General features: G+C 39.0%; 1 protein-coding gene across 3 annotated transcripts in view; it reads right to left on the reverse strand.

Annotated features, from left to right (window-relative positions):
• Positions 1-13,155, reverse strand: part of frem2b (FRAS1 related extracellular matrix 2b) — a 153,295-nt gene that overhangs the window by 24,960 nt on the left and 115,180 nt on the right. For 2 of the 3 annotated variants that reach the window (XM_047820668.1, XM_047820669.1), the window contains exons 7-10: positions 6,248-6,397; positions 3,552-3,761; positions 3,218-3,415; positions 1,788-1,952 (exon numbers count right to left, since the gene is read on the reverse strand). In XM_047820668.1, coding sequence (XP_047676624.1) covers positions 1,788-1,952; positions 3,218-3,415; positions 3,552-3,761; positions 6,248-6,397 — 723 coding nt within the window. Of the gene's footprint in view, positions 1-1,787; positions 1,953-3,217; positions 3,439-3,551; positions 3,762-6,247; positions 6,398-13,155 lie in introns of those variants that run through there. The other variant, XM_047820670.1, reaches the window with a different exon arrangement.

Genomic DNA, 13,155 nt, shown 5'->3' on the forward strand with positions numbered 1-13,155 from the left:
CTAAAGAGCTTTGACTCGGGGCATCACTACACTGGTATTCATCCAGGAACATAACACTAACAACCCGTTTAGGTACCAACTGCACATAATGAGCTTCAGATTTTTTCACAATCGCTTTCGTGATACTAAAAATCGGATTAAAATTGTCATCTCGATTCGGTTCTCAAAGCAATCTTATCTGGTCGATTACACGGCCTTTGCGTTCAGGAAACCGGTAGACAAAACAGACTACTGCTATTCCTCTTATTCGCTGAAACCAATAACCATAGAGGTTGTTCCACATAAACGCACAGAAGTAAAAAAAAAAAAAAAAAAAGGAGAAACAGAACAGCGCTGGAGCCGAGAGCGAGATTTAAAACAAACCGAGTGCTCGTGTGCAGTGGAAAGAAACTAATTTGCCCTGTCTGACTAAACAAATATTAATGTACTGAATAATATGGACTGAATATGAAATTCCCAATTAATAAATAACTGTTAAAAGTGACCTGTCAGAGAATTCTGAATGAGAATCGTGATCTAAATTCTAAGGAAACAAATATGTGAGTCATGTTTTGACAAAAACTATACAACCTTACAGTATATCACCATGTATTGCCTTTCCATTTCATCTTTCGGGACACAAATGGACTCAAATTAAGATCTGATATAAGGCAGGAATGCAGATACAGAGCTCTTAAAGTGTGGATCATGAGACAAAAAGTAGCTTGCCGGTAGACCAGTAAAGACCGGTATTCATAAAGATTGTAAGAATGATCTCAGAGAGCTCCTAATTTAGCTGTAAAACGTCTAACTAGGAATCTTAAGAGTGATTCAGGAGCACTCAGTGATCTCAGAGCAGCTCTGAGCAAAGAAAATACAACTTTTATCTTAAAGAGGAGGCGGGGCTTAACCCTGTTACTAGGTGACACATGGTTTTGAAGACTGTGATTGGTTGTCTGATAAAAAACTAGGAGAGCTTTAAAATCTGGTCCATTTTAAGCCTTCGCTTTGTCTCTATGTTAAGATATTTGAGTTTATATCGTGTAGGGATTACGTTCCTGACCGATCATATTACAGATGTTCTAACATCTGTATGTTATAAATGTAATAAATGTAATGTAAATGTGAACATCTCGGACACAGAGCAGAAATGTCATAGAGACAAATTATAACATTTCTTCTGTTATGGCATTTCAGCTCTGTGTCTGAGATGTTACCTCTAATATGATTGGTCACAAAAATAATCCCCACACGATCTAATCTGTATCTTCTTATTACCTCACTATCATTATTAAATATTATATACAACACATTTCTTTTCCCTTTTCTCTGTCATTTTCTCCTCTGCTAAAGAAATGCTTAATCCTCTTACAAGTCCTCCTCACTACTCCTAACCCTTTGACCCTTTAAGGGTTAAGATGCTTAATGAATAACCTTTATCTTTACTAGAATCTTCTCTTTAATCTTAAAGGGGAAACTTCAACATTTCTAAGAATTTTCTTAGAATTTCCTTACTAGGAGTAACTATTTGCACTAAGAATTTTTTTTATGAATACAGTCCCTCGAATATTAACTGAAATCCATACTGTCAGTATATTTATATACCCAATATCCTTTACCTCATACTAATAAGCATCATAATAGCCAGGGTTTTTTTTGTGTGTGTGTGTGTGTGTGTGTGTGTGTGTGTGTGAAAGTAATATTACTACACCGTAAGCAACCAGGTATACGAGCACTATGCTCTCTTTTTTGCTTTCCATTCTGGTGCTTCGGTCTGGAAAGATACAAGTGCAGAGATCTCGACTTACTGTCAGCATCATCCTTAATCTTGACCAGTGTCTCATTTCGAGCTCCTATAGACGCCCCGAATGGAGACTCGCTTTTAGGGCTCCCCAGGACCAACCTGAGCTCCTCCACCTCTTCGTGCTCCGTGTCATCGACCAGAACGAGAGTACAAGGTTTCTCCACTTCCCCTAAACACAAACAAACACAGTCAGAAAGTCAATACCAGTTTTAACAAGCAACCAAGAAGTCTAAGGTACTTACAGAATGAAAACGTCAAAATTCTGTCCAACTCTATTTCTTAATCATTTTTCAGTAACGTCCAAATTAGGTATTAAGAACCATTTGATCTTTAGCTGATTAAAACTGAGTAGATTATTTAAAGGTGGGATCTCTGTTGTTTGAGAAATGCTTCAGAAAACTGTGTTGGGCCACCAAACAAAATAAAAACAAAACTAACATGTAGCCAGTGAGCAGAAAGGGGCGGGGCTTGTCAATAAGTGCGGAGAGAATGTTCAGTGCGCATGTGTGACATTAGCAGAAAGCGGTTTTAACATTGACATAGAGGATAAAAACTAAGAAAGAAAGTGAAGAAAGACTTATGATAAGGCAAGAAGTAGGACGTGTTAATATAGGATCAGCTTTCCAGCGCTGGAGAGAACTGAAGGAGCAGGAAGTCGGCCACATATTCACAGATTGGAGTTTCCCGAGTCAATAACTCCTGAGCTAAACGCTGTTACTACACAAATAACACCTCTTTTCTATCGTAGTAATGTAGAGACGCAGCTACAACCGTGTTTTGTGTAGTAACAGCGTTTAGCTCAGGAGTTACTGACTCGGGAAACTCCAATCTGTGAATATGTGGCCGACTTTACTTAAGACGCCGAGGTGCTTTTTTCCTTCTCGATAGGTGAGTAAAGTTGGTTTTGCTTTGTTACACAGAACTAATATATGCCTTTGTCCTTTACATCATTATGCTTGTGTGTCATTTTTGCTTGTTTGTTTATCTGCAATCGTATTGTTCTTCACTTCAGCTATGATAAAGACACATTTCTTTCGATTAGTTGCCTGGGTTACGCATGTATGTGTGGGCGGAGCTATCAATACAGGGGTGGGAGCCATTTGGGTTAGGGGCCTGTTTGTTTTGGTGATTTTATATGTCAACATTGGCTTTCAAACAACGGAGACCGGATTGAAATCAGATTGAATGTTAATCCAAATTTTTTTTTTCTTTTTAATCCTAATAAAATCTGAACATCTATTGCACACCATTCTTTAAAGGTTCAAAGTAAGAAAGCTGATTACTGACTGACTTCTGTGTCAACTTACTAGGATATACTGATGTAAAACTCTTCCATGGTTGAATATGTTTTAACCTGATTATTAAGATACGATAACATTAAACTCTCTCTGTGTATGAATTCGTTGAATAAAATTGAACAGCCATGCTACTGACCTGGTAGGAACGTGATAACTGAAGCGTCCGTGTTGGGTCTCTCGTTGAAGTCCATCATGACCTGAGCAGAACCCTGACGGCTGTAGCAGCGCACGCTGGACCTGTATCTCAGATCTCCACTGCGGTAAATGATAGCCGTAATCTTTCCGTCGTTCTCGTTACCTGTGTATGTAGCGTCTCGGAACTGTACCTTTGGCACTGTGCGAATTAATTCGGATCATCTGCTTAGTTATTTGTTAGAAGAAATGTACAAAGGATAATGAGAAAGAATTACATAATAGGAGTTTTCTAAGCACACTTGGGATATCACACAGAGATAATGAAGATCACTTACAATCTGAAACCGAGTCGTTGATGAACACGGTGGCTTTGCTCGGCTCTCCCAGAATGCCGTTCATGGGCATGCGGAGGACGAGCTCGAACTTCTCGGGTCCCTCCAGCACGGGCTGACCCAGGTCATCTAGAATGGTGATGCGGACCGTCTGCATGCTGATGCCTGGTGCAAAGTCCAGGTTCTTACTGATTCCTACATAATCCTCACCAGCTGCAGCAAACAGTGAGATATTTGTGGAATAGAATCCATTATTCCTCACCAATTATCCCTCAAACATTATTATTCACTTATTTATCATCAAATAAACTTAATCATAAAGGGGCATTTTTATTTTTGGGAAAAATCTCATAATAAATTGCATAAAAGTCTGGAACAGGTTCAGCACTCCTCAAATAAATTATTATTATTATTATTATTATTATTATTATTATTATTATTATTATTATTATTATTATTATTATTATATGCACAATCCCAATCAACAATATTTACAATATGTACCCTAATTTCATATCGCGTGCAATATTTGCATATCATACAAAAAAATTCTTTAACAATAATAACAATATATTACAACAACAACAACAACAATAATAAATTATTTATTGTTATCAGAATTATTATTATTATTATAATAACAATATTAAAAGTATCATTGTTATTGTTATTATTGTTGAAATTTAAAGGCTTTCCTAAAGGTTTTATAGTGCAGGTAAATAATTAATTAACACAACACAATTTCTAAGAAATGAATAATATATCCAATCCTTTAATATAATCAAAAAAACAATTTAGTATTTAAACTAATTTAATTTAAAATTAGTATTTAAATTAAAATACTATTACTACTACTAATATTAATAATACAGGTTCATCACTCCACAGATAGCTATAACGACAAGAGTAATATTAAATGATTACATAAGAAATATTTTAATAAGAATAAGCATTATTATTATTATTATTTTTATTATTTTTTATTTTTTTTATTTTTTTTTTATTTTACTAATAATATTTCATTTCGCTACAACAATCAAAGAAACATAGATTTATTTGTAATGTATAAATTTCTTGGTACAAATCAAAGATGTTCAAAACCAATTTCCATATTTGATTTTTAACATACCACAAATTAAATATAATAATTATATATATATCTTCACACTTAAGGCAACTGATCACTCTGGGGGATTTTTGTGATAATTAAACCAAATGTTCGGAGGCTTAGCATTTTATTCCTGCGTGACAGCATGCAGGTGACAACGACATGCTCTGTTGATTTTCTGCACAGAATATTCATGCTCGTGTGAACGACACTTTTTTCTATGCTAGGGTGTAATTTACAGTTGTCATTTCTCTCATAAGAAAGAATACAGAACCTTCACTGACTGATAACAGAAAGTAGTGACTATTTTACCAATGAACCCGAAAAGGAAAAAATAGATTACTAAAAAAAGATTAAAAAAAAAATATAATAATAAAAAATCCATTAATCAGTGTGTTTTAGGAGATTTTAGCACTTTTCTGCTTTTCTTTTCTGGCACCTGATATTTCAGCTTTGAAGTTATGACCGAGTTACTCATTTGCTCAGCTTTGTGCTCTGTATTGTTGGTAGTGTACTCTTTAATCTTTCAATTTCTTCCTCAAGCCTGCAGTGTGTGTGTGTGTGTGTGTGTGTGTGTGTGTGTGTGTGTGTGTGTGTGTGTGTGTGTGTGTGTGTGTGTGTGCGCGTGCATGTGTGTGTACCATTAGATTATATACTACAGAGGCAATATTTACTCTAGTAGGAGAGCAATAAGCCCGGAAGTTCAGTCCCAGACACAAAAAAGGATAAAGGCTACAAACGGAAAAAAGAAACGTATTAACACACCCAGAAGGTTATCATTCATTCATTCATTTTCTCCTCCTCGGGTCACGGGGAGCCTGTGCCTATCTCAGACGTCATCGGGCATCGAGGCAGGATACACCCTGGACGGAGTGCCAACCCATCACAGGGCACACACACACACTCTCATTCACTCACACACTCACACACTACGGACAATTTTCCAGAGATGCCAATCAACCTACCATGCATGTCTTTGGACCAGGGGAGGAAACCGGAGTACCCGGAGGAAACCCCCGAGGCACGGGGAGAACATGCAAACTCCACACACACACAAGTCGGAGGCGGGAATCGAACCCCCAACCCTGGAGGTGTGAGGCAAACGTGCCCCCCCCCCCACCAGGATTTTTACTTTTATTCCTTGCATTTATTTCAGTTTAAAGCGTCTAATTCAATTCATCAGATGCTGTGAGCACTTTAATATTATTAGTCAGAAATATTTACTGTTAAATTCTTGCATATATTTTTTTTTAAATTGCACATATATATTGCACTCTATTTAACTTTAACATTAATACATTTTCTTCTGGATCCTTCCACATTATATAGTCTGTATGAACACTTTAATGTTATTTCTTAGTATTGATTTGACCCCTGGAGAAAAAAAACCCATTAATTTGATCACTATTCATTGCTTTAACTAAGTGAGATTTAATGCAATGTTGCTCATCTTTTCAGTCCTCACTAAACTGAGACACCTGAACTCTAGAGATCTTTGGCTGCCAAGAACGCCTAACAAAAACACTCCCTAAACAGTATATAGAGTCAGGTGTAAAAAGCAAATGCGAATTCATTGCTTAGAATTCCAAACCTTCAGCTGAAACCGGGTCGGTTTTCCGTGAGCGCACTGTAACTGTTCCCATCTTGGACAGGTCAGATCCTGTTCTCCAAACCCGAACCTCCACGTAGCCATCGCTCTCGTCCACATGGTACTCCATGTCTCCAAAATAAAACACGGGTGCTGCAGAAATAGTAATGCAAAAATAAATTAATTAATTAATAAAAATCAGAGGTAGTTCATATCAATACAAATTTCTAGAAACAACAGAACCGGATGTGATTGGATTGCTGTAGTAGCTCATTGGTCAAAGTGTTGGACTACTGTTTGGGAGGTCGTGTGTTTAAATCCAATGACCACTGAGCCAACACTATTGCGTCGTTGAGCAAGGCCCTTAACCCTCAGATCCTCAGTAGTCTAAATGCCTTGATAAGGGCATCAGCAAAAAATACCATAAAGGTAATTTGTGTACTGTGCTCAAGAATTGTTGGATGTGAGCTCAAATCAAATCCCAGACCTGTGACAGAGACAATATTAGACACTCACCATCACCTGCTACCATCAGCTGCTCTTATTTTAGACTCTAATCGGTTAGTGTTGCTTAATAGCTTGTGCTAAAAGGATAAGTGCAGTAAATGTTAAATGGTTTGGGAACAATGCATCAGTCAGAATGACATGACCGAGTGTCTATTAATGTCGAACACGTGAAGACTGTGTTGAGGTGTTCACAAGGACTGAGATCCTGACTGTGTTGAGGTGTGCACAAGGACTGAGATCCTGACTGTGTTGAGGTGTGCACAAGGACTGAGATCCTGACTGTGTTGAGGTGTGCACAAGGTCTGAGATCCTGACTGTGTTGAGGTGTGCACAAGGACAGATCCTGACTGTGTTGAGGTGTGCACAAGGACAGATCCTGACTGTGTTGAGGTGTGCACTAGGACTGAGATCCTGACTGTGTTGAGGTGTGCACAAGGACAGATCCTGACTGTGTTGAGGTGTGCACAAGGACTGAGATCCTGACTGTGTTGAGATGTGCACAAGGACAGATCCTGACTGTGTTGAGGTGTGCACAAGGACTGAGATCCTGACTGTGTTGAGGTGTGCACAAGGACAGATCCTGACTGTGTTGAGGTGTGCACAAGGACAGATCCTGACTGTGTTGAGGTGTGCACAAGGACTGAGATCCTGACTGTGTTGAGATGTGCACAAGGACTGAGATCCTGACTGTGTTGAGGTGTGCACAATTACTGAGATCCTGACTGTGTTGAGGTGTGCACAAGGACTGAGATCCTGACTGTGTTGAGGTGTGCACAAGGACTGAGATCCTGACTGTGTTGAGGTGTGCACAAGGACTGAGTTCCTGACTGTGTTGAGGTGTGCACAAGGACTGAGATCCTGACTGTGTTGAGGTGTGCACAAGGACTGAGATCCTGACTGTGTTGAGGTGTGCACAAGGACAGATCCTGACTGTGTTGAGGTGTGCACAAGGACAGATCCTGACTGTGTTGAGGTGTGCACAAGGACAGATCCTGACTGTGTTGAGGTGTGCACAAGGACAGATCCTGACTGTGTTGAGGTGTGCACAAGGACAAATCCTGACTGTGTTGAGGTGTGCACAAGGACAAATCCTGACTGTGTTGAGGTGTGCACAAGGACTGAGATCCTGACTGTGTTGAGGTGTGCACAAGGACAAATCCTGACTGTGTTGAGGTGTGCACAAGGACAAATCCTGACTGTGTTGAGGTGTGCACAAGGACTGAGATCCTGCAGGAAATTTAGGAATGAAGATTTATCTTTGATCGTCCAATGGGACAATGGGATGTTGCCGCTTATTAAGAAAACAGACACTAATGAAATAGATGAACTTGACACAAACTTAAGGAACATCCCAGGTTTATATTAGTCACTTTGTTAGTTACTTCACTGCACTTTAAGATCAGTAACATTATTATTGCTCTTGTTTCTTCTAATTTCTTACTTCAATCCCAGACTATTATTAACAAAAGAGATCCACCAATCCATCCACTTATATGTCCATTCACACAACTAATCCTTTACTCTGCCCATCTATCTAGCCTCCCATCCATCTATCACCCCACCCATCCATCCATCAACCCAACCACCCATCCAATCACAAACCCACCCATCCATCCATCCATCCATCCATCCATCCATCCATCCATCCGTCCATCCATCCGTCCATCCATCCATCCACCCATCCATCCACCCATCCATCCATCCATCCATCCATCCATCAAATCCCTCTACCCACTTATCCCTCCATCCATCCATCTTCTCAATTACCCACCCATCCAATCACCCATCTATCCATCAATCAAGCCATCCATCCATCCATCCATCCATCTCCTCAATCACTCCTCCCACATATCCATAGCTATACATCTATAGATCTATCACTTACATCTATATGTACTTACTCATCAATTATTTTTTATTAATTGTATTATTATTTTGTATTAAAATAATAATAATAATAATAATAATAATAATAATAATAATAATAATAATAATAATAATAATAATAATAATAATAATAAGTGAAAAAATGTAAAAAGTTTTTTTTAATGACCAAAATTATATGACATGATTATTTAAGATATCTTTTTTTTGTTTGTTTTTTTGGATGAAATAAAATTAACAACTTTTACAAAACCTGAATAAAAATACTGTTCTAAAAGGGTTCTATTGCTGTTAAAAAGAAACTGAACCTTTTTTTTTTTTTTTTTGGTATTATAAAGATCCTTTTATTTGGGTTTATCCTGCCTGCTCCTCGCTCATTACAACTTGTTTTTGCAGTTATTACAAAAAAAGAAAAGCACTTGTACTTCAACCGCTTAATTGTGTGTGTTTGGGAAAATGAGCCCGAATGACTTAATTAAAAAGTACCACAAGCATGTAGTGAGGAATGGGAGAAGTGAGCACACCTTCACTATACATGATCCACTACTTAGCAGAAAATGACGTAGCTATGGAAAAACAACAAGTGTGTAAATGAGCAGGAGAACTGAGAACATACCTTCATGCAGTAACATGTTAACACATGCACTGTGCTTTACAAGCAGTCGTGTTGTAGTGAACATGCAGCTTGTCATTATAGTGCAGAAAGTGATGATTTAATCTCCATATACTGTACGAGACACTCCCGAGGAAAAAAAACAGACTTTTCTCTTTTCTCTATTTTAACTTTAGCAATCTTCTGTTAAATACACAGGGGTGATTTTGAGGGTCTTCGTATGGCCGTGACTAAAGATCCAGAGGTGGAGATCCACCACACACCTGTCTGGACCTGCTAAAGATTAACCCTCTGCTCAAGCTGAAATTTCTCATGCTGTTACATCTCTGTGTTCATAACACACACACACACACACACACACACACACACTCTCTCTCTCTCTTTCAATCTCCCTCTCTCTCTCTCTCTCTCTCTCTCTCTCACACACACACACACACACACACATACAACACATTTTTTTCTCTCTACCTCACTCACTCACATTCTTACTTTCTTTCACTCACTCACTCACTCACTCACTCACTCACTCACTCACTCACTCACTCACTCACTCACTCACTCACTCACTCACTCACTCACTCACTCACTCACTCACTCACTCACTCACTCACTCACTCACTCACTCACTCTCTTCCGCACTCTCACACACACACACACACACACACACACACACACACACACACACACACACACACACACACACACACACACATTCTCTCTCTCTCTCTCTCTCTCTCTCTCTCTCTCTCTCTCTCTCTCTCTCTCTCTCTCACACACACACACACACACACACACACGGTCACAAATACACGGACACACAAACACATATTCTCTCTCTCTCTCTCTCTCTCTCTCTCTCTCTCTCTCTCTCTCTCTCTCTCTCTCTCTCTCTCTCACACACACACACACACACACACAAACACACTCTCTCTCTCACTCACATTTGCCATTCTCTCTCTCTCTTCCCCTTATTCTCTCTTTCTTCCCTTTATTCTCTCTCATGCCCTCATTCTCTCCCTCATGCTCTCTCTCGCTCGCTCTCTCTCTCTCTCTCTCTCTCTCTCTCTCTCACAGACACACACACATACAGACACATACAGACACACACATACAGACACATACAGACACTGTGAAAAGGCTTCTGTAGCTCTCAGCTTGCAAATGTGCTTTGTTGAGAGATATGCTGTCAGCTCGGGAAGCCGACCGACAGGATGTGATGTGTTGACAGAGCGCACGTCCAGGGAAGGAAACATACCCAAGCGCAGAGAAAATAAACCCCGCTGGCGACCTGTCCGACTTTCCGTCTTTCAGTCATCAAACCTGCGAGTGCGTCTGACGCGCTACGCAGAGCCGTCGCGTAACGCCTTTGTCTTTTTCTAAAACAGATTATTTCGAGGAATGTACGGCCATGCAAGCAGTGTGTTGTTATGCTAATAAAAATGCACCTTTCTGACAAAGTGGAAGATAACACATAGTCTTAATGTGACCTGAATTAACCCCACAGCTTAAACAAAAGCCTGCAAAGTTGGAATGCGAACATTTTAAGTAGGTTGAAATGTTCAGTATGAAACATTCCGGTTCAGACACTTTTATACAGGATCTCATTTCCTCAAAGTGCCCTGTATGCAAATCATCTGCTTCAAACCCAAAACGACAGCAAAAAAAAAAATAAAATCACAAATTAGCTGAAGGTGAGATTTTTTTGCAAGCGGTGTAAAACCCAACACCCGTGGCCAATGGATCTTAAGGCATTGCCTTGAGGCTTAGAGAGGGTAACAATTACTTTAGAAAATAAGTTCAACAGATGAAGAATATTTTCCTTCTAGTTCAGGTGACATTCTAGCGTGAGAAGTCTTGGCGTTGTTGGGATTTGTTCATGTAGACAGATCAAGATCTGGGAAGGGTTGAGGTTAAGGGGTAATTGCTGCTGATTGCCTTGGCATGGGTATGAATGCATGGATGTACAAGTGTGTCTGAACTCCTGTAATCAGATAAGCTTCATCTCATAAAGGAGACAAACATGTTTTAATGGGATATATGGCTGACAAATTACCGGCTCTACTCTACATCTCTCACAACCCTTTCCTTAACCGTGTTGGGTTACGGTTATGGCACAAAGCCACGTTACAGTTAATCCATGACCTGGCAAGGAAGATAATGTTTATTACTGTAATCTTGTTAGTGCTCTTAAAAAAAAAAAAAAAAAAAAAACTTCACATAATGAACAGAATGTGAATTATTTACAATGGTATTGATGCATCATTAATTCTTGTTATAAGAGATGTCTGATGAATTCTCGACTCTGATTGGTCAGAAGGCATCGATTAATAGTCACAACCAGCTGTTACTATACAATATATTACTATAATTTAAATGGTTTATATTCATGCCCAGGTTACAATACATCATTATCTCTGTAATAACAGATAATTTATAGGGATTTAAAAGGACTGTCATGATAGTGCATAGGTCTGTGTGTGTATATATATATATATACACACACACACATATACATATAAATCTATATATATATAAATCTCTGTAAATATGTATATAGTGTTCATTCATTCATTCATTTTCTACCGCTCATCCAAACTACTCGGGTCACGGGGAGCCTGTGCCTATCTCAGGATACACCCTGGACGGAGTGCCAACCCATCGCAGGGCACACACACACTCTCATTCACTCACACACACTCACACACACACACTCACGGACAGTTTTCCAGAGATGCCAATCAACCTACCATGCATGTCTTTGGACCGGGGGAGGAAACCGGAGTACCCGGAGGAAACCCCCGAGGCACGGGGAGAACATGCAAACTCCACACACACAAGGCGGAGACGGGAATTGAACCACCAACCCTAGAGGTGTGAGGCAAACATGCCCACCTGTATATAGTGTTTATTTATATATATATATATATATATATATATATATATATATAATATATATATATATATATTACACTATTTCTACTGAATTATAATAAAAGAGGGATATAAAAGTTAATCTCAACTGCACACCTACGTATCCGTGACTATTGCTAAAGGGTTAGGAGGCTTATTTAAAGTTCAGGGAAAGAGTCTCCAGTGTCAGCACTTTGTATACAGTTTTCATTCCTGAAAGATAAAGTGCAGTATTTTAGTAACATGACAAGCTGTTTTTTTTTCCTTCTTTTTTTTTGTCTCATTAACTTCAAGAGACAGAATAAAAAGTAAGACTGGTGATAAAAGTAATGACTGTTTATAGCTGCCATGACATACAGTGAGTGATAACATGTACTAATACGTTTTAGAGACATTCCACAACATTAAAAGCAACCATGAATAAACGAAACGAAGGAAAAAAATGGCGTAATAGGAAAGAAGTCAACTTCGCATCAGGTGTTTTATACCTTATTTATTTTAGTACTGAGGCGTTAGATCTCAATCCCACAGTAAAAGTTCTTCATCAATCCTGAAAGTTCACATTAAGAATCCTTTAAGAGTGCGTTTTAACATTTGGCTCTCCTTTTTTGGCTTTGCAATTTGTATTATACAGCAGAAGATTTGAGCTCATGCTCCTGTGCTTTTAAAAGCAACACTTGTCTACTGTTCGCCTATTTTTCTGAGGGCTGAAGAGCTCAAAGTGCCAATGTCACTCTACCTAAAGACCACAAACAATACCACTTCACTACCAGGGAATGAAATCTTCTTAAAAAAAAAAGATGAAAGTAAAAGGAGCAGGCAAAGGAGATGCCTTTATTCATCTGAGAGATGTGTAGGAGATGAGGGAGTGTGTGTGTGAGTGTGTGTGTGTGTGTGTGTGTGTGTGTGTGTGTGTGTGTGTGTGTGTGTGTGGGTGTGTGTGTGTGTGTGTGTTTGTGAGAGTGAGAGAGAGAGAGAGAGAGAGAGTGTGTGTGTG

The sequence above is a fragment of the Tachysurus fulvidraco genome, chromosome 11 (genome assembly GCF_022655615.1).
Source record: "Tachysurus fulvidraco isolate hzauxx_2018 chromosome 11, HZAU_PFXX_2.0, whole genome shotgun sequence".
In the NCBI taxonomy this organism is placed as follows: domain Eukaryota; kingdom Metazoa; phylum Chordata; class Actinopteri; order Siluriformes; family Bagridae; genus Tachysurus; species Tachysurus fulvidraco.